Source organism: Giraffa tippelskirchi, chromosome 10, assembly GCF_054371585.1.
Source record: "Giraffa tippelskirchi isolate mGirTip1 chromosome 10, T2T-mGirTip1v1.2.pri, whole genome shotgun sequence".
NCBI lineage: Eukaryota > Metazoa > Chordata > Mammalia > Artiodactyla > Giraffidae > Giraffa > Giraffa tippelskirchi.
In genome coordinates, this window is record NC_137284.1 from 121,987,892 (window position 1) to 122,008,103 (window position 20,212).

The 20,212-nt window shown below is 51.4% G+C and overlaps 1 protein-coding gene across 3 annotated transcripts; it reads left to right on the top strand.

The window, feature by feature from the left end:
* Positions 1-12,294: 12,294 nt before the first annotated feature.
* POLD2 (DNA polymerase delta 2, accessory subunit) lies at positions 12,295-20,162 on the top strand. Of its 3 annotated transcripts, XM_081535295.1 has the most exons (12): positions 12,455-12,575; positions 13,587-13,617; positions 13,695-13,954; positions 16,824-16,945; positions 17,149-17,272; positions 17,434-17,548; positions 17,724-17,922; positions 18,210-18,290; positions 18,441-18,598; positions 18,811-18,938; positions 19,427-19,528; positions 19,896-20,162. In XM_081535295.1, exons 3-12 carry the CDS (start codon positions 13,735-13,737, stop codon positions 20,054-20,056), a joined length of 1,410 nt encoding a protein of 469 aa, XP_081391421.1. In that variant the 5' UTR covers positions 12,455-12,575; positions 13,587-13,617; positions 13,695-13,734; the 3' UTR covers positions 20,057-20,162. The 3 variants fall into 3 exon arrangements, with proteins under 3 accessions (XP_081391420.1, XP_081391421.1, XP_081391422.1); XM_081535294.1 differs by lacking the exon at positions 13,587-13,617 and having other exon boundaries at positions 12,295-12,475; XM_081535296.1 differs by lacking the exon at positions 13,587-13,617 and having other exon boundaries at positions 12,455-12,714.
* Positions 20,163-20,212: the final 50 nt, after the last annotated feature.

The window sequence follows — 20,212 nt, forward strand, 5'->3', positions numbered from 1 at the left end:
TGATGTGCCCAGGTTATAGATGAGGACACTGAGGCCTGCGAGGGTGGGCATGGCACCCAAGGCCACTCCTCTAGGAGAGGAAATGAGGGCCTTTATGCCCGTCTCCACCAGGCCCAGAATGATCCACGTGAGGGTTCTCTGCTCAGCAAACATCTGCCAACGGCCCGGGGACTCTGCCCTCCTGGGAACCCCCTCCCCCTCACAGCCCCCATCTCTGCACGCAGGCTCAGGTGGGCCTCCCTGCACATGCGTGTGGTGTGCTGGGCCCTGTGTGAAAGGACCCATGTGAAAACACAGATGAGGTGCCCTGACACCAACGGAGAGGCTGGAGCACACACAGGTTCTAAGGGAAGTGCTCCGAAACTGGCCTCATGCCTCCGGGTGAAAAGATGAGGCTGCTGGAGAGAAGAGAGGGTTTCTCTGGAGGCAACTGTGCGTGTTCATCCCCCACCTCACCTGCAGAAACCAGGAGCTGGGGGCACCCAGCCTCATCATAGGAACAGGAGGGGCAGCAGGGCAACCTCCAGAGTGTCAGCAGCAGAGAGGGGGAGAGGAAAGGGCAGGAGGGTGCAGAGGGGAGGGCAAGACCTAGAACACAGGAAATTCTTCTCTGCCTGACTCCTCCCCCTCTCCAAGCCCCAGTGCAGTACCCCGCCCCCACTAGAGGCTGGCGGGGTGGGAGGAGGTAAGGGAGAAGGGGGAGCTGACCACAGTTCCTCCAGAATGCAAACAAGAGGAAAAGCAATTCACCCGAGAGGTGTTCAGTTTTGATGTTTACCTGGGACTTGGCAAGTTTAATTCCTACACTGAGACTTCAGATATAAAGTTATTAATGGTGCCTTCTATTGCTTATTTGTGATCACAGAAGTCGTGGCACTGCCTGAATCTTCATCAGGGAGCAAGCAAACTGCCCCTCCCAGCATGCTTGCTGTGAAGATGGCTGAATAAGATCAAGCAGGTGTTATGATTCTAGCTTATGAGTTCTGCTTTTTCAGCAAACCGATTTCAAGAAGTGGGGGATGGGGACTTGCCTGGTAATCCAGTGGTTAAGACTCAGTGCTCCCAAAGTAGGGGGCCTGGGTTTGATCCCTTGTCAGAAAACTAGAGCCCAGATGCCCCAACTAAAGATACAGCATGCTGCAACTAAGACCCGGTGCAACCAAATAAATAAAAATAAATATTAAAAAAAAGAAGTAAGGGATGATTTAATAATTCAAGCCTCTACAAGGAAAAGTTGTGAAAGACTCTGAAACAGACCAAAAAAATCATAGATGTGTGAACAAAGAAAAAAAAGTGTCATTCACCACCCAGTTCTACAAGAGTTAACTCACAACCCACAGCAGTCACCCACCATCCCGATGGAAACAGGAGGAAGCTCTCTGTGTTTTGGGTAACTGGGCCCCTAGATACTTAGATGCATATCTCAGGAAGGATTCCAATGACCCCAGAGTCTTATCTCTTCCCATACATGGAAAAAGCCTAAAATCATGACCAGGAGATGTCTGTTCTTTGTGACTAGCAGTACTCTTTTACCAAGATGTATGCTTGACTGCAGGTATTTGCTAGCCAAAAAAAAAATATCACGTATAAACTGGCCTCTCCCCTTCCTATTCCGAGCAGTTCCTCAGAGCTAACTGAGCAGCTATCTCTCAGGCTAGAGTCCTTGGTGAGACCCACAGGAGGGCCTGGAGCCAGGGCCAGCCTGCTGTGCTGCTCAGTCCCGTGGGCTTTGAGTGCACGCAGAGATGGCTGTAGAGGCAAATGCAAATTAAAAATGAGAAAACGTTAATACTCCCTGATGCAAAGAAAGTAAACACTTTTCTCCTCCCTCTTCTTACAGCATTTCCTTTAGAAAACCTGTAAGTTCTTTCCCTTCCTTTGGGTGTGTGTGTGTGTGTATGCGTGTGTTTGTAAATCTGTTTAAAAGCTAAATCAGCCTCTCGCCAGTCTGACAACCCTGAAATGTTTCTCAAGGACCTGGGGACACCTCTCTGAGGAGAGTAGCACCCTCCTTGCCCAGTTTCCCTGGGATGTAGGAGCCTGACTACCATGGCCCAGCTTGTAAGTGTACTTCCAGATGTAAAGAGATGAGAAGTTTGCTTTTCCTCCACATAAGGCAATCAGTAAAAAAAGGCGGCCCCCCCACCCAGTCCCAGTGGGGCCAGGGGTGAGTGGGGGGTGACCTACGTGACAGGACTGGTTTCCGTTTCTCTTGGGGAGGATGGGTTGAACTGCCTTGAAAGGGGAGGGACTACTTCCTGCTCTGATGTCTCTGTGATGAGCATAGAGCCAGGCTTAGTGTTTGCTCAGGACCACATCTGCCTTCTTTCTTGTAACTTTGGTAGAGAGGTTTTCTGGATTGGCAAGACGTTTTGTTTGAATTATCTCCTCAGCTTGGTCCCATCCCACCAGAGCCTCGGCCTGGATGGTGGGGGTGGGAGTCGGGGGCAGAGTGGCCTCGTCAGCCTGGCCGGGTGGGCAGTGTGGATCCAGGCCTCTGTTGACTGTATTTTCTAAATTTATCCTGAGGCTGTTCAGCCCCCAATCCAGGCCTCTTTCCCTGCCCTGCCCCCACTCCATCTTGGAGGCAATGTGCACATTCTTTCTTTCTTTAGCTATTTTAACACCACTGATAAAGACCAGCTCTGGCATGAGAAATCTGTGATCCGTCTGCCTCTGTAGAAGATGTGGCCTCTCCAGAGGATTAGCCAACGGGGTCTGATGGCTGTCACGGTCCCCAGCCCACCTTGCCCATCCTTTGCTCCGGGCCTCTCCCAGCAGGCTGAGAGAGAGGATCTGAGAGATGGCAGTGTTTGTGCTTTGCTCTGATTTCACTGAGACAAGAATGCAGTGATCCTGGAGAGACCAGTCAATAATAGATCTAAATATGTTATGGAGTCCAGGCTCTCTCTGCTTGCCACACAATAGGCCAATAAATCTGAGAAGAGATTTTGCGACAAGGAGGGGACTTTACTTGGGAGCTGGCTAACCGAGAAATTGGCAGGCTATGGCCTCAAAGTGCCATCTTTTTGGGTCCTGGATGCCAGGCTCTTTTATGGATCAGAGATGGGGGGAGGTGAGGAAACAAAGTAAAAAGACTATTCAATCCTTGCAAATATCCCCTAGAAAGGCAAGCCTCAGAAAGGGGGATGTGTTTGTTTCACTTCCGAACAGTCATTTCCAGGGTGGTGTGAAATTGAATATCTCCTGTCATATCAACAAAGATGCCACATTTATCTGTGACTCGGCCTCCCCACATGTGTATTTCTGGGCCATGCTGGTAAGCAGCATATGAGGGGCCACTATAGCTCTTGACTTTGTTTTTCTGGTTAAATGTGCAGCTGGAGGAACGTGCAGATGGCTTGGGGGTAGACTGGTACCCCAGACAGTTCACAGGTGCTATCTGCACAGATGACAATTTCCTAGCAGCAAGGGGAGGGGAGGGACAGAGAATGCCTTGAAAGGGTGGCAAGTTGGAGGAGTTGCTGTCTGCCTTGAGATCACAGAGCCCCTAGGAGCCACATAGCTCATCCACTTACCACAGTGGAGTGATCACACCATAGTCAAGGCTTTCTACGTGTCGCATTCGGGCAAAGCTGCTCCTATCAGGAGACCAAGTCATTTTTTCCAACCAGAAATCTGGGTTGGCTTATGGCTTGTTGGCCTCAAGCAGCCTGTGGTTCTGTCCTCACTTTCTTGGAACCCAGAGGTCACTGTGTTGAGATAAAGCCCAGGATAAAGATCACGTGAGAGGGAGACCTGGCCCTTGGCCAACCCACCCAAGGTTGGACTTCAAACTGAGATTGTTGGACCCCCCCACCCCACCCCCGGCCCAGTCCCTGTCAAATGTCCGCATCCAAGCTCAAGCAGGAAGAGAGGATGAGCAGCCAGGGTATCCACCGCACCATGAGAAATAGGAAACTGTTGTTGCTTTAAGTCAGTAAGATGTGGGATGGTTTGTTTTGCAGTTGTGCATAAGGAGTACATCATCTTATCAATCGGGCTTCCCTGGTGGTGGCTCAGCAGTAAAGAATACGTCTGCAATGCAGGAAGTGTGCAGAAGATGCAGGTTCGATCCCTGGGTCTGGAAGGTCCCCTGGAGTAGGAAATGGCAACCCACTGCAGTATTCTTGCCTGGAAAATCCCATGGACAGAAGAGCCTGGTGGGCTACAGTCCATGGGGTTACAAAGAGTGGGACATGACTGAGCACGCATCCATCTTATCTATGTTGTTGTTGGTCAGTTGCCCAGTCATGTCTGACTCTTTGGGACCCCATGGACTGCAGCACACCAGGTCTCACTGTCCCTCACCATCTCCTGAAGTTTGCCCAAGTTCACATCCATTGCATTGGTGATGCCATCCAGCATCTTATCTATATACTGAAGTAATGTCTGGGAGGAGGAAATTTCCAACTCTGCCTCTCTCGAGTTCTTGTTGGGAAGATCCCCTGGAATAGGAAATGGCAACTCACTCTAGTATTCTTGCCTGGAGAATTCCAAGGACAGAGGAGACTGGAGAGCTGTAGTCCAGAGGATCACAAAGAGTCGGACACAACTCAGCAACTAACACTTTCACTTTCTCCCTCTCGAGTTCTTGTAGTTGGACCAATAATAAAATTGACACAAGACTGATTAACAGGAAAAAAAGAAACACATTTTAATTCCTGCCCATAGAGGTTTCATGGGAAGGGGCCCTAAGAAGTGGCCAAAGCAGGTAGCTTTTATACTTTTTAGACAAAGAAACAAATTTGGGAGGCGTTGACAACATGAAGAAAAGGAGGTTTTGAGTGCTCAATTGGTGAAAAATCTAAGCAGAGTTTGGGTTTAGGGTAGTAAATTTAAAAAGTCACAAGATGTGTTCATACAGGCTTCTCGTCCGAATTCCCCATCTCTATCAGTAAGGGTGTCCTCCCTCCAGATGGAGGAAGCACATCTTTCACATGAGAGATGACTTCCTGCTTTCAGTGAGACAGGAGGCTTGGTGTGTCCCTCCTGCACTGGCTGTTTCTTAAGTGATTTTAACTCAAAATTGTCAATATGCCATTGTGGCATATTTTGGGGGTGTCTGCCCTGAGCCCCAACAGTAGCATTCCCCAAACTTTAAGAAAGATTAACAGAAAATTGAGATTCTTTCCTTCATTTTGATTCTCAGTTACTGGAAATGACGCCCACTCCAACTGGCTCATGGCTCACTGGTAGCCCAGGTGCCCATGGTTTTGGTTTGGAGACTTACTGTGATTGGCTCCTCTGTCGGGGGACACAGGACACAGAGGTGCCCAGAGTCCAGGCTGGAGGGAACTGAGCCAGAAGGTGTTGGAACAGCTCTGGTCATCATCCGGGCTGTGCCCAGCCCCTCGCATATCCCACAGCTAGCCTCTTTGGGCTTCAGGCCCCAGCACAGTTGTAACCTCCCTAGGAACCCTCTCCCGATGCAGGTCTGGGCCATGCTCCACCTAGGGCTCATCCAGCCCACCCTTAGATCAGCCCAGCTTCCCAGCTTCAGCACAAGGACAGATGAGAGTTATCCCACCCAGAGCACCAAGTGTGGCATGTAGCAGGTGCTCAGGGAATGTCTCATGAATAGTTAAGGTGATACTATGAATCTCCAGACTCTGGAGCCTGAGACCAGGAGGCTCTGTAGACTCTGTGGGTCCATGGTGGGGGGAGGGTCTCTGGTTTCTCTCCAGCAAGGCTTTGGCTGCTGGAGAAGGCACAGAGGAAAGAGGCAGGAGTTGTGGCTTCGGGGAGAAGGGAAAGGTTTTCTGCTGCCAGCACTCCCAGCTCTGCCACCCGCTGCCCTTCAGTGCCTGTCTGCCCCACCCCAGGGCTCTGGAACAGGCTCTGACCTTCTACCTGCCAATTTGCCTCGGCCCTGCCTCTCCTCACAAGATGCTCTGCTGACGTGCTGAGACACCCAGGTCCAAAATAGAACCTTATCACCCCTGCCTGCCCTGCTCTGCCGTCAGCAACACTTCTCCCATCTTCCTCTTGGGACCCCCTCCTTAATGCTCCACTTCCTCCCCCTACCACCACTCCCCCTACAAGACTGCCCTCCCCAGAGCCACCCCAGGCCCCAATGAAGTGCCTGGGTCAGTCTGGTCCTCCTACCCCCTCCAGGCACTGCCTAGTCTGAGCCACACTGAGGTCCTGCCAGATTATATCCAGAGCCTCTACTTGCTGTGGCCCCCTTAGGAGATGGGGACTTTGCCTTGGCCCAGGCAATTGGACTGGGGTGGCCATTGCTCCCAGAGGGACACAGACCAGAGGCAGCAGGTCTCTGGGGGAGAGAGAGGTCGGGGATCAGACAGGGGCAGAGACACAAGCCCTGAGGCCAAGTGACAGACAGGAGGGGGCCACCTGTCCTGCTTATGGTCCCATGGGGCTTTCCCGTGATGAGACCTAGTTTGTGCTTAATCTGCCTCTAGCTGGTTTCCATGACTTGTGATCAGGACCCTGGTCCCCACTTCAGGCCTGATTCTGGGAAGTAGACCAGCCTTATAATCTCCCCTGAACATCCCCCACACCCTCATTCAGAATGCCTCCTTCCAAGCCAGCCTCATTTTGCTCTCATTCATGTCACTCCTCCAGGGACTTCCACAGCTCCAACTCCAGCTGCCGGTCTGACCTGACCCCTGTGACCCTCCCCACAGATGCCCACAGCTTTCTGCTTCCATACTGCAAGGAGGTGCCCTGCAGTGAACAGGGGGTCATCTACCAGCTCAGTGCTTGTCCACTTTCCCAAAGCACTGTTTCCCATGGGGAGTAACTTCTCTCAGACTGCATGTGGCTCTGGTGGGGGTAGTTCCTGGTAACCAACCCTACAGAGACATAGGGGCTCAGACCTTTTCTACACAGCAGGCAGAGGGCACTTGCCAGCCAGCTAGACCACCTCTCCCAGACTGTTTCGTGAACGAGTAAATCCAAGGGAAGAGGGAACTCTGGAGGCTATCCATCCCAGTGCTGGCATCAGATCTGAGAATTCCAGATAGGAGACGGCTGCTTTGCTCCCAGCTCCATGGCTCTCCTGTGGGTCCCATCTGCTTGCAAACCTGTCCTCCAACCTCCTACCAACGCTGTGCATCCCTGATATCCAGCTAACCAATTACCTTAGGTTTAAGTTGGCCGTGACCACGTGATACACTGAACTGCAGCTGACTTTGCCCAACTTCAGTACTTTTCAAGTGCTGAAGTCTTTCAAGCCTCAGTCCCCTTCAGGGTATATTATCCCACAGCCATGAGGATGGCCATCATCTTGGTCTTATGTCCACCATGTCTTGAGCCAGGTTTATCATGACCAAAGAATGGCTGAAAGCATCCTGGTTTTCAGAGTTCCCCACCTCACCTCCCAGATTCCCCTGTCCGGGTCCTCTACCTCCAGGCTTACTGGCCCTGGCCCACTGCACCTTGACCTTTGCTTTGGCTCTTCCTTCTGCTCATTCTGCTCCACTATGGCTTCCAAGCTGCCCTGCCCAGTGATGTGGCTCCATCCTACACACCCTGCCACAGGGCTTAGACATCAAACCAGCCTGTCTCCTACTGTGGCCTCTAAGTGACACTCCTGTCTCCCTGGGGAAGCCAAGGGCCATCCAGTCTGCCAGGTGTGTATCCAGTTCTGCTTCCACCTCATACTAATCACATACAAAAAATGTTTCAAACAATGGTGATAACTTTTCTTCATTTCATGCTAATTTACAAACTTATCATTGGGCCTATGGAAGAAACAACTTTTAGAAACTCAAGGATCACTGTCAAGAAATTCACTCTTTGTCTTAGGCCATATAGGAAACTGAAAGAAAGTGAAAGTGAAGTCGCTCAGTCGTGTCTGATTCTTTGCAACCACACGGACTATAGCCTACCAAGCATCTCTATCCATGGGACTTTCCAGGCAAGAGTACCAGAGTGGGTTGCCATTTCCTTCTCCAATAGGAGACTGAGAATGTTTGTATAGTGTTCAAATAGTTACTGATTTTGCTTGCTTGACTTCTACAGTGTCTACTCACACTGCTGAGTCCTTTTCTGCATCCAAGGACACCATCAACAGAGTAAAAGGCAACCCATGGAATGGAAGAAAATATTTGAAAATCACATATCTAATAAGGAATTCACATCTGGAATATATAAAGAAATCATAAAACTCAACAAAAACACAACCCAATTTAAAAACGGAAGATACAGGAATGAAAATCTATTTTTTAAAAATTAAGCTATTTTAATTGAAGAATAATTACTTTACAATATTGTGATGTTTTCTGCCATACATCAAAATGAATCAGCCAACAAGCACATGAACAAATGTGCAATGTCACTAATCAATAGGGAAGTACAAATCAAGACCACAAGGAGATACCATGTCACATCCATTAGGATGGCTTGTTGTTGTTGTTATTCAGTCACTCAGTAGTGTCCAACTCTTTGTGACCCCATAGACTGCAGCATACCAGGCTTCCCTGTCCCTCACCATCTCCCGGAGCTTACTCAAACTCATGTCCATCGAGTCAGTGATGTCATCCAACCATCTCGTCCTCTGTCGTCCCCTTCTCCTCCTGCCTTCAATCTTTCCCAGTATCAGGGTCTTTTCTGATGAGTCAGCTGTTTTCATCAGGTGGCCAAAGTATTGGAGCTTCAGCTTCTGATCCAACTCTCACAACCACACATGACTACTGGAAAAACCATAGCTTTGACTACATGGACCTTTGTCAGCAATAATGCCTCTGATTATTAATACACTGTGTACATTGGTCACAGCTTTTCTTCCAAGGAGCACAAGTCTACTATCCAAAAAACCCAGAAAACAAGTGTTGGTGAGGATGTAGAAAAACTGCAGAAACTGGAACTCTTGTGTATTCTTAGTGTGAATGCAAAGTGGTAAAGCTGCTGTGGAAAATAGTATGATGGTTCCTCAGAAAATTAAACAGAGAATTACCATTTAATCCAGTTATTCTACTTCTGGATATATACCAAAAAGAACTGAAAGTAGGACCTCAAACAGATATTTGTATGCCCCTGTTCCTAGCAGCATTGCTCACAATAGCCAAAAGACAAAAACAACCCAAATCAATGTCCATCAATGGATAAATAAAATGTGTTATACACATACAACTAAGTATTATTTGTCCATAAAAGGGATGAAATTCTGACACATTATACAATATGATATACCTTGAAGGTATTTTAATTGAAATAAGCCAGACACATAAAGACAAATATTGTATAATTTCCACTTATATGAGGTACCTAGATTAGGCAAATTCACAAAGACAGAAAGTAGATTAGAGATTAACATGGGCTCGGGTTGAGGGAACGGAGAGTTATTGTTTAATGGATACAGAGATTCAGTTTGGGATCAAGAAAAACACCTGTAGATGGACAGTGGTGATGGTTGCATATACTTAATGACATATACTTATGTCAATAAACTTGGATGGCATTATCAACTCAATGGACATGAGTTTGAGCAAACTCCAGGAGATGGTGAAGGACAGGGAGGCCTGGCGTGCTGCAGCCTATGGGGTTGCAAAGTTGGACATGAATAAGCAACAGAAAAACAAAAACATCAAATAAACTGTATGCTTCATAATGGTTAAAATGCTGTTTTATATTATGTTTCACCACAATTAAAAACATTTTTAAAAATAAAAACACATTAGTGAGCATCACAGAAAGCCCTGTCCCTATAATGTCATTCCACCCAGGCCTTGCTTTCAGTGGAAACGAGACTTACTTTGAGGGGCCCAATCCCAAAGACACTGTTTCTGTTAAGCCTTTTAGGAGACCTCTGCTCTTTTATGTACCTACATACTTCATTCAAAAAAATTTCATTTATTTGGTTACACTGGGTTTTAGCTGCGGCACAATGGATCTTTGAGCTTTGTTGTAGCATGCAGGATCTTTAGTCATTGCATGCAAACTCTTAGTTGTGGCACGTGGGTTCTAGTTACCAGACCAGGGAATGGAATCCGGACCCCCTGCATTGGAGTGCAGTCTTAGCCACTGGACAACCAGGAAAGTCCTTACATAATTCATTTAAGAACATGTTTGGTTTCACTTTCAGAAAACTCAAAGTGGAGAAAACAAATAGAGGTTCCTTTGTTAAAGTGAAATAAGTTAGCAATTGCTGGTCCTGATCCAGTAGCTAAGTGGTATCCGGATTGGCATCTTTGGCAGGACACTGCCAGGAACTCTGTTCATTACAGGAAGAAGGAGGAAAGGGAGTAGGCTGTGGTTCTCCTCCTTTTTTTTTTTTTTAACCCAAGAGAAATTTATTTTCTCATAGTTTTGGAAGCTAGAAGTCAGATCAAGATGCCAGCACACTTGGGTTCTGTGAAGACTTCCTGGTTTGCAGAGAAAGTACTGTGTGCTCGGATGACCTCTTGGTGTTCATGTGGTAAGGAGAGAGAAAGCTCTCTGATGTCTCTTCTTTTTTAAACTTTTATTTTGTATTGGGGCACAGCTGATTAACAATGTTGTGATAGGTTCAGATGAACAGCAAAGGGACTCAGCCATACATATACACATACCCAGTCTCTCCCCAAACTTCCCTCCCCTCCAGGCCTGTGCTTTTCCTTTTTATCACAAAACCAGATTTCTCAGAAGCCCAACCTGCCTCTGCACGCACCCACCCCCCCAACCATCCCTGCCAGACTTCCCCTATGTCTCTGCCAGGTCTGATCTCACCATCACCAATGACTGCCAGGGAGGCCTAAAAAGTCAACACTTTAGCCTTTCCATCCTTGCAGAGAGCCAGGGGAAGACAGCTGGGAAGTGCAAGCCACCCATGGAACTATACCCACTTGTCCATCCCCCCTTTCCCAGCCACCATCACTCCTACTATGGCTGTTGTCTCGGGGTCTCTCCCAGACCCCCTTAGCTGTCCCAACTGTGTGCCTGACACAAGCCCGCCAGTAGCAGAGCTCAGTAGACAGGCTGCCCAGTTTCATGTCTGAGCAAGAGAATCAGGCGGATTGGTTCCAATTTTGGTCCTGGTTTCCTGGCTGTGTGACCTTGTGCAACTATGAATCTTTCTGTAAAATGGAAATCCTAGGACCTGCCTCACTCTTAAGACATTTAGTATATAATATGCACCCAAAAAGTGCTCACCTATTTATATTTATTTATACCTTATAAATATAAGCAGATCTGGGAGTCTCCATGTGCCAAGCACTGTAGTAAGTGAACTAGACTAGGTTTCCACACAGCCTCTGAGGGCAAACTTATCCAGTTCAGTCTTAATTGGATGTTTGACAAATGCCTAATTAAATGGCAGGGGCAAAATGAAGTAATGGGTAATTAGATGGGAAGTTCAGCTGACCTGCACAAGAGGAGGGCCAGAACACATACGATGTTAGGGCGAAGAGTCAGGCTGCCTCGGGGTGAATCCTGCCATGTGACCTGTGCCTCAGTTTCCGCATTTTCAAAGCGTTATTTGAGGATTAGTTGAATTATTATGTGTCAAGAATTTAGAACAGTGTCAGGTCCACAGATAGGGCTTTTATGTGTTATCTTTAACTATTACCTACGTTGTTCCAAAGACAAGACCAGTACTTGGGAAACAGATGCAGAGTGAACCAGAACGGCATGAGACTGAATCCTGGCTCTGGTTGAAGCCAATAGGAAGCTTCATGCGGAAGGGCCTCTAGGACTCGTTTAGGAATTCTGTGGATTGGTGGAGATGTGAAAAGAGGCCCCATGAAGTGAAGGATGGCATAGGAAAGTCTTGGTGGGTAGGGAGGAGCGAGAAAGATGAGGGGTAGTGAGGACAACAGAGACTGAAGAGTGTTGGGTGGAGGCTGGGAGGCCTGTTGTCCCTGTGCGTAGGGCCTTAGACAGCCAGTTTCCCTAGTCCTGACTCTAACTCTAACCCCTGTCCCGACTTCCAGTATCCTAGTGCCCCACCTACTCCTCGGGCCTGCGGCGGAGTAATCGCTCCCCGTGGGCGGTGCAACCATTGGCCTCAGTCCGCCCACTCTGCAGAGGCGGGCACCCAGCGGGGTCCTGTGGTGACGCAAAGGGCGCCAGTTCTCGAGAAAGCAAGGTGACTGCAGAACAAGCCTCACGAAGGGCCAGGGTCCGTGCGACAGCGTGCACAAGCGAGCGCACGAGTCCCTAGACACTGGCCCCGCCCCTCGTTGCCCTGCAACCTGTGGGGAGTAACCCTGCGCAAGCGCAGGCTAAGGGGCGGGGTTACGTGTCATGGCTGGGGCAGTGCACTTGCGGATTGGTGGGAGGGCGGGGCGAGACAGTGGGCGGGCCCCGCAGTGATTAGCATAATAAAGAGAGCGGTGACTGGAGAGATACAGCCAGGGCGGGGCGAGGCGCCCGGAGTGGCGGGAGGCGGTGCGCGGCGGCGGGCGGGTCCCGCGGCGATGAGCATGGTGGAGCGCGCGGTGATTGGTGGGATGCCTCTGTGGCGGGGCAAGGCGTGCGGATTGGCGGGAGATGGCGCGCGGCAGGGGGCGGGGCCGCGGCGTGCGGAGAGGTGAGTGGGGTCTTGCTTCCCTGGACCTCGTGGAGACTGGGGAGCTAGCTCTCTTGGTGTCCACGCGTGGCGGCGGGTTAAGCAGCATCTCGCAAGGGAAGTCTGAGCAGGGTGTTTGCTGTATCCCCCAAGACGGCCCCAGGGTGCGGGCTGGGGCCGTGGTCTGGGGCTTCAGACTGAGAGGCTCCTTTGAGATTGCGGCCGGAGTGCTGCCACTGCTCTGCGCTTTGGGACAGAAAGTAAATGCCATTACAGTCCCGGCCCAGTATCTGTTCGATAGGGACAGAATTCAAGCCACTTATAGCTGTAAAGAAACGAGGTGGGGGTAGATACCGGTTTTAGTACCATATCCTATTTAACCCATTACATGCGAACTATTAATCATCCCTGCACGTTCGTATAGACTGAGATGCTCCACGTATTAATCTTGGGACCTGCTGTGGATTTGACGTTCTTGGCACATCTCACTCAGGCTCGGGGCTGCTTTTGAAAAGTGGGCTTAAATGCTGCTACCTCTGGTCTCCTAGAGCTCTTATTCTAGTCAGAGGAGGCAGACAATAAGCTTAAACGGTATTGTTTGTTGAAAGGTAAATACTATGAGAAACAATAAACATTGGAGGAGCAGACATGCCAGGGGAGGGATGCAGATGGAGAAGGTTTGAGCAGACCTGAGGGAAAGGCGGCAGTGGACCATACTTGTATGGGAGGGAGGAGAGCAGTGCTCCTGTGTCGGGGGGAACAGGAGGGCAGGACTAGTGGGGCAGATCTCATAGGCCACTGTAGGAACCTGGGGTTTTATTCCATGAAACGGAGGACCTTTGGAGGGTTTTGAGCAGAGGAGTGACTGATGTACATTTTGTTTATGTCATTTAATCATAAGCTAATTATTTTATGGTAGGCTTGTATAATAATAAGGCTGTCTTCACGCCCTGAAATGGGGCAGGTTCCAGGGAGCTGGATAGGGGCAGATGAGGAATCCCCTCATGTGGGGTGTGTAGAGTTTGAAGCCCTGATAGTCATCCAGGTAGATGTGTGGAACTTGAGCCAAGTTTCGAGAGCTTTAGTGGGCGATGCATTCCCTAACTTGCTCCATCTCCCTTTTTGGATGCAGGTTACTGGGTGAGACGTTGGTAGCCAACACAGTAAGTTCCAGGTGCTGTTCTGGCTGTCTGCTGTGCATGTGGGCTGGGGTTGCAGGACTGCGTTTGTGTTTTCACAGGGACCACCTCCTCCTTGGCTTGGACACATCGAGCAGGGCCATGTTTTCTGAGCAGGCTGCCCAGAGGGCCCACACTCTGCTGTCCCCGCCATCAGCCAGCAATGCCACTTTTTCCCGGGTGCCTGTGGTGACTTACACCAACTCCTCGCAGCCCTTCCGGCTGGGAGAGCGCAGCTTTAGCCGGCAGTATGCCCACATTTATGCCACCCGTCTCATCCAGATGAGGCCCTTCCTGGTGAGCCGGGCCCAGGAACGATGGGGTAAGTGATGAGGTTGGGAAAATGCTTCCAGGTTTGTTGGGTATGTATTTCCTGCCCCTTGGGGTCGTCTGTCTTTCCTAATCAAGTGACCTGGACAGTGCAGACCTTTTTCTTTCTTTCCGGTTCTTCCTTGGTGATCTCTCCTGCTTTAAGTTATTCCTGGTGAAGCAAGACTCCCACCCTCCCCACCCCGCACCACATTCAACTTTCGGGTGATGCTGCATCACCCCATTCTTACTATTTATGAGTGGCTTCCGGGACTTCCCTGCTGGTCCAGTGAGGGACTCCACGCTTCCAGTGCAGGGGGCATGGGTTCAATCCCTGGTAGGAGAATTGGAATCCCACATGCCACACAGTGAGCGAAAAAATTTAAAAAAAAGAGTGGCTTTCCATGTAGTTTTGAATTAATCTGTTATGTCTTTAAACAGAAATTTTGAAGGTAACATTGTGTCTTACTCATTTTTATTGCCTTCCCCCCACCCCCAACTGCCACCTGGCACCAGGTGTGCTGGGTCTCAGCCCACGTTGCACATTGGAAGCACTTGAGAAGCTTTGTAAAGCTCTGGCTCCCAGGTCCATTCTGTCCCATCAGGTTAGCTGGGTTGTGTGCATGTATGTGAAGTGACTTTAGTTGTGTCTGATTCTGTGTGACCCTATGGACTGTAGCCCACCAGGCTTCTCTGTCCATGGGATTTTCCAGGCAAGAATACTGGAGTGGGTTGCCATTTCCTACTCCAGGGGAGCTTCCTGACCCAGGGATCGAACCCACATCTCCTGCATTGGTAGGCAGATTCTTTACCACTGCACCACCTGGGAATCTCTGGTTTTATTAATATTATAGGCAGTCAGGAGAATACGTGACCCAATCTCCTAGCTACATCATCATATTAAAGATGTTTTCCATTTTCTTTACTTCAGGCAGAAGTATCATTCACCTTTTCTCCACCACATAAGAAGGGTCTCCTTCCTCTGGCCTTTCTCTCGCTTTCCTTGACATCCTCAAGGACATCCTCCTCAAGCCCAAGGTCAATGTCATCTTTTAACCTGCTGTGGTACCAGGTCTCTCTTCTTACAAAGCTGCCCAGTAACAGGAAACAGCCATTTTATTCTGCTCACAGAGTAGAGCCAGGAATTCAGACAGGGGCCCATGATAAGTGGGGCCTTGACTGGATGATGGACAGTGGGGCAGCATCCCTCACTCACCACGTGGGTTCTCCATGTGGCTGGGCTTCCTCCCCAGAGCTCAGCCCCACAAATTTCTTGAACACCTCAAGCCCTTTCTTGCCATCAGCTCTCCCTGTGCCTGGCATGCTCCATCCCCAGGCTTCCTTTAAGACCTCAGTTTAAATTTCCTGTGCCTTGAGAGGCCGCCTGGGCCAGCAGGGCCTTCTCAGCATCTACTGCCTTCGCTCCCATCTGTTTGTGGCACTTGTCCCAGCAGTGGATCCCTCATCTCCTGCTGTTGCCTCTCCCTCTGCACCAGAAGCTCAGTGAGAGCAAGGATGGGCCTTCGGGTTCACTCTCGGTGCTGGAACCTGGCCTGGTACCCACAGGCTGGAATGGATGGATGTCCTCCCATCAGCACAGGGGTGTGCAGTTCTGCCTGGTGCTCAGACGTACATGGTGGATCTCAGCTGTGTAGCCTTGGGCATGTCACTTAATCTCTCTGTGCTTCAGTTTCCTCAGCCAGGTAGTGTGTAATAATATCTCCAGTGATGTGTTTTCGGGGGTAGAAGAGTTCCAGGCTCAGGGCTGGGCACAGCTCCCTGGGGCTGAGTGAAGGCTCAGTGGACATCACGGCTTTGAGATCTGTTGTACCCGTTGGTGTCTGGCATTCTATCCAGTACTGCCGCCCTCCCTATCTTATTCTAAATTACTCTCCTTTGTTCCCCAGAGTGTAGATCTGTGGAATGTTATTGGTTAGGGTTAGGGCAAGAAGGGCTTGTGCTGGAGAACCCAGCTAAGAAAAGGGCTGGTCCCAAGTCCACATCATCCCATAACCCTGTTAGCGTTTTCTCCAGGCTTAGGGTCTAAGTCCTAACAAACTCTCAGGCCTCTGGGGACTTAGCTCCTCCCTCTTGCCCACCAAGTGACCCCTGCATTCCATGGCTCTCCCACGCCTGTCTTGCTCCTCATCCCTGATGATTCCTGTGTGTTCTCTGTGGGATCTCAGGAGCTCAGAGTGAACAGGGCTGTCTGACTTTACAAAGAACAAAACGGGGTGGATGGGTATATGAAGTTTGAATTTAGGGTATCTCTTTTCAGAAGAAAAGGCACTTGTGGGGTCGATAAAAGAATCTAAACTCGCAAAGGAAATTATAGCATTGTCCAGGCAGGGCTGTGTTGAGACTTGGCGTACCTCTTTCTAAAAATCAGTGTTATACTTTATGTATAAGTGAGGGAACTCTGCATTAGTGTCCCATGGTTGCTGTCATAAACAACAAGGCCAAAACTGAGTACCTTCAAACAGCAGAAATGTGTTCCCTTCCAGTTCTGGAGGCCAGGGGTCCAAAATCCAGGTGTCGGCAGCACCACGCTCCCTCTGATCCTTCTTTGCCTCTTCTAGCCTCTGGTGACTGACCCAGCACTGCTGGCCTGTGGCCGAAGCCCTCTGGTCTCTACCCCTGCACCATCTTCACGCTGTCTTCCCTGCATGTCTGCCTCTCCTGCAAGGGCACCTGGCATCCAGAGTCCCTCTGTCCTCCTGGGGCCAATCCTTTAGGTCCAGGGGGTCCTTGCATTTGGTGTTCTCTCCCTCCTGGTAGAGACCAGGGCCCCGGGGCCACAGTGCTCAGTGAGGACTGAGCCAGTGCTTCATGGGGTAGAGGAGAGCCACATGGTCTCTGAGCACATTCTCTTTGTGCCCCAGGCAGTGGAGTCCTAGTGAAGAAGCTGTGTGAACTACAGCCTGGGGAGAAGTGCTGTGTGGTGGGGACCCTCTTCAAGGCCATGCCACTCCAGCCCTCCATCTTACGGGAGGTCAGCGAAGAGGTAAGGCCAGCCGTCTCACACATGCCATCCCCAGAACAATGTTCCCATCTCAGAGGGCAAGATGGGGCTACCTGCCTTGGATCCAGGGAATCAGGGCTGGGCCTCTGCCCATGGGGTTGCTGGCTGCAGGGCCATCTCACTGATCCGGCACCGGAGCCTTGCTGGGCTCTGGCCTCATGACCACTGCCATCTTTGAATTCTAGCACAACCTGCTCCCCCAGCCTCCTCGGAGCAAATACATCCACCCGGACGATGAACTGATCTTGGAAGATGAATTGCAGCGTATCAAACTGGAGGGCACCATCGATGTGTCAAAGCTGGTCACAGGTGGGGAGTAGGGAGGGGGTGGCCTGGGCATCTGGGTGCTGGCTCACACTCGCATTCCTGGAGCAATGAGTTTGGGTTCAGGGAGAGGGTTAAACTATGGTAGCGTGTTAGGTGGTAGCCTCTCGGAAGCTCCTCCCACACCTGACCCTGCTGCTCCCCAGGAACGGTCCTGGCTGTGCTGGGCTCTGCGGGAGATGACGGAAGGTTCCTGGTGGAGGATCACTGCTTTGCAGGGCTTGCCCCTCAGAAGCCTGCATGCCCCCTTGACACAGACAGGTAAGGAGCAGGGGCCTAGGGTCCGGGCAGTGGTCCAGGGGAGTCACAGTCGCTTGGCCTCTATCCCCTCTGCTTCCTTGTGATGGTGAGGAGCCCCACCAGTAGCTCCAAACAGCCGTCTTGGGAGACCCCCCTGCTTTCCCAGCACCCAAGAGGACCCCAACTTCTCTGGCAGGTTTGTGCTGCTAGTGTCCGGTCTGGGCCTGGGTGGAGGCGGGGGCGAGAGCCTGCTGGGCACCCAGCTGCTGGTGGATGTGGTGACAGGGCAGCTTGGGGATGAAGGGGAGCAGTGTAGCGCCGCCCACGTCTCCCGGGTCATCCTTGCCGGGAACCTCCTCAGCCACAACACGCAGAGCAGAGACTCCATCAACAAGGTATGGTGCCCACCTGCCTGCATTCAAGCCCCTCTTTCCCCATGGAGGGTTGGGCATGGGGTCTTGCAGGTCTGATGACCCAGGAATCTCTGGTGCTTGGGGACCCATCCTTGTTCTCAAACCTCCCTCCTGAAGGCAGTGTGGGGCCAGAGGCCCAGAACTCTTACTGTCCCCCTATAAGTGGAGCTTTGCTCTGCTCTCAGCCCTCCTGGCAGGGGCTCTGGGTGTCCCTTTGATCTAAGTCTCCCTTGGGACCTGACAGCCTGTGTATGGACTTCTACTCCCAGGCCAAGTACTTGACCAAGAAAACGCAGGCCGCCAGCGTGGAGGCCGTCAAGATGCTAGACGAGATCCTCCTGCAGCTGAGCGTGAGTGAGCTGGGCCAGGCCAGCGCCTGGGACCAGGAGTCTCTAGCGGTGCAGTTGGGCACTGAAAGGTGGGCAGGGGGAGCGGACTCCATCAGGGTGACTGTGGAGGGCACTGGGTCCCACAAGCTCCCCTGTCCCTGTGCCCTCCAGGCCTCCGTGCCCGTGGATGTGATGCCGGGTGAATTTGACCCAACAAACTACACGCTCCCCCAGCAGCCCCTGCACCCCTGCATGTTCCCTCTGGCGACTGCCTACTCCACGCTCCAGCTGGTCACCAACCCCTACCAGGCCACCATCGATGGAGTCAGGTAGCCCTACTCCAGCCTGATCCCTGGCCTTTTGCCTTGGTGACACCAAGAGGGGAGGATGGGGCCCAGGGCTGCAAGAAAGCCCACCTGGGATCGGGCTCTTTCTCAAGGCAGGCTTGGGAACCTGCTATGAGGGCGCTGGGCCAGCAGCTGTGGGAGGAGCACAGATGGTGGCCCCCCCAGGATGGGGTCAGCTGAGCCTTGACTTGCAGATTCCTGGGGACATCGGGACAGAACGTGAGTGACATCTTCCGATACAGCAGCATGGAGGACCACTTGGAGATCCTGGAGTGGACACTGCAAGTCCGGCACATCAGCCCCACAGCCCCTGACACCCTAGGTAACAGGGCTTAGACCCGTGAGGTGGGAGCAAAGGGTCGGGGAAGACCAAAGGGGCTCCACTGATGCTCAGAGGGTTCCCAGCATGGATTTGCACCCACCAGCCTTGCTGTGATCTGTCTGAGGAAAAGCCCCAAAGCCTGACCTTTGCCTTGGGAGCTACTCTGGAGTCTTAGCTCTGTTTATGGCCAAGGTCCTGCTTAGGCCTGAAGCCCATGGGAGCATATTGGGAGCTTGAGCCAGTCAAGAGTCCTGCACCCTGCCCCCCTGCCCACCGAGAAGGACAGAGGCAGCAGCAGCACAACACACTGCCCTGCCTCTGGGGTCACGTGGCCAAGTCTGGAGGGATTTTTGTTGTGACAGCTGCAGGGTCTTGTGTGTGAGATGGCGCCCCATGTCCTACATGGGACAGCCCTATCCCGAACCTGCAGTTGTCTCCTGTGTGAGGCTGAGAAGTCCCACTCTCAACTGTACCTCGTCCTTCTCCAGGTTGTTACCCTTTCTATAAAACCGACCCATTTATTTTTGCGGAGTGCCCTCATGTCTACTTTTGTGGCAACACCCCCAGCTTTGGCTCTAAAATCATCCGAGGTAAGTTTTGTTTTCTGGGGGCCCCAGGCCTGGGCTGTCATGTGGGACATGCTCTCAGCTGGGGCCAAGGCTCACAGAGAAGGCCTGTGTTGGGGTGTCCAGGCCCCTGTGGGGTGGACAGGCCAGGCTCTACAAGGGCTGAAATTGTCCATGCCCGGAGCTCATCCTGGTCAGTGTGGCTCTAGCTTTGGATCTTTACGGTGTTCTTGGCCCTTTTCATTTCTGGTCTCAAGGAACTTCTGTGGTCAGTAGTCCATGGTGTTGATGGCATGGGGTAGGGGAGGGCTCCTGTTTAACTCTTGTAACTTCCCTTTGAGACAGGGCTCATCCAGAACCTAAGATGGGCTCCCACCTGGCTTCTTTGCAGGCCCCGAAGACCAGACAGTGTTGTTGGTGGCTGTCCCAGACTTCAGCACCACCCAGACTGCCTGTCTCGTGAACCTGCGCAGCCTGGCCTGCCAGCCCATCAGCTTCTCAGGCTTCGGGGCGGAGGACGAGGACCTGGGAGGCCTGGGTCTGGGTCCCTGACTCACAAAGGCAGTCTTGTCCAGAGCAGCACTGGCCATTCTTTCCCTGTGGCGTCAGCACCATGGCAGCTTTGGCTCTGTAAATAAAGCCTAACTGTTTACTGGTATTGAGCTGGGCAGTCCCTGTGCCGGATCGGGGCACTCCTGTGGCAGGAGC

Bases quoted from the DNA above. Each gene is read 5' to 3' on its own strand.
- POLD2 (XM_081535294.1), top strand. From the start codon at position 12,363: ATGAGCATGGTGGAGCGCGCGGTGATTGGTGGGATGCCTCTGTGGCGG. The intron at 13,955-16,823 runs GTAAGTGATGAG...TTTGTGCCCCAG, and splicing joins CCGGGCCCAGGAACGATGGG to GCAGTGGAGTCCTAGTGAAG. The intron at 17,549-17,723 runs GTAAGGAGCAGG...CTTCTCTGGCAG, and splicing joins TGCCCCCTTGACACAGACAG to GTTTGTGCTGCTAGTGTCCG.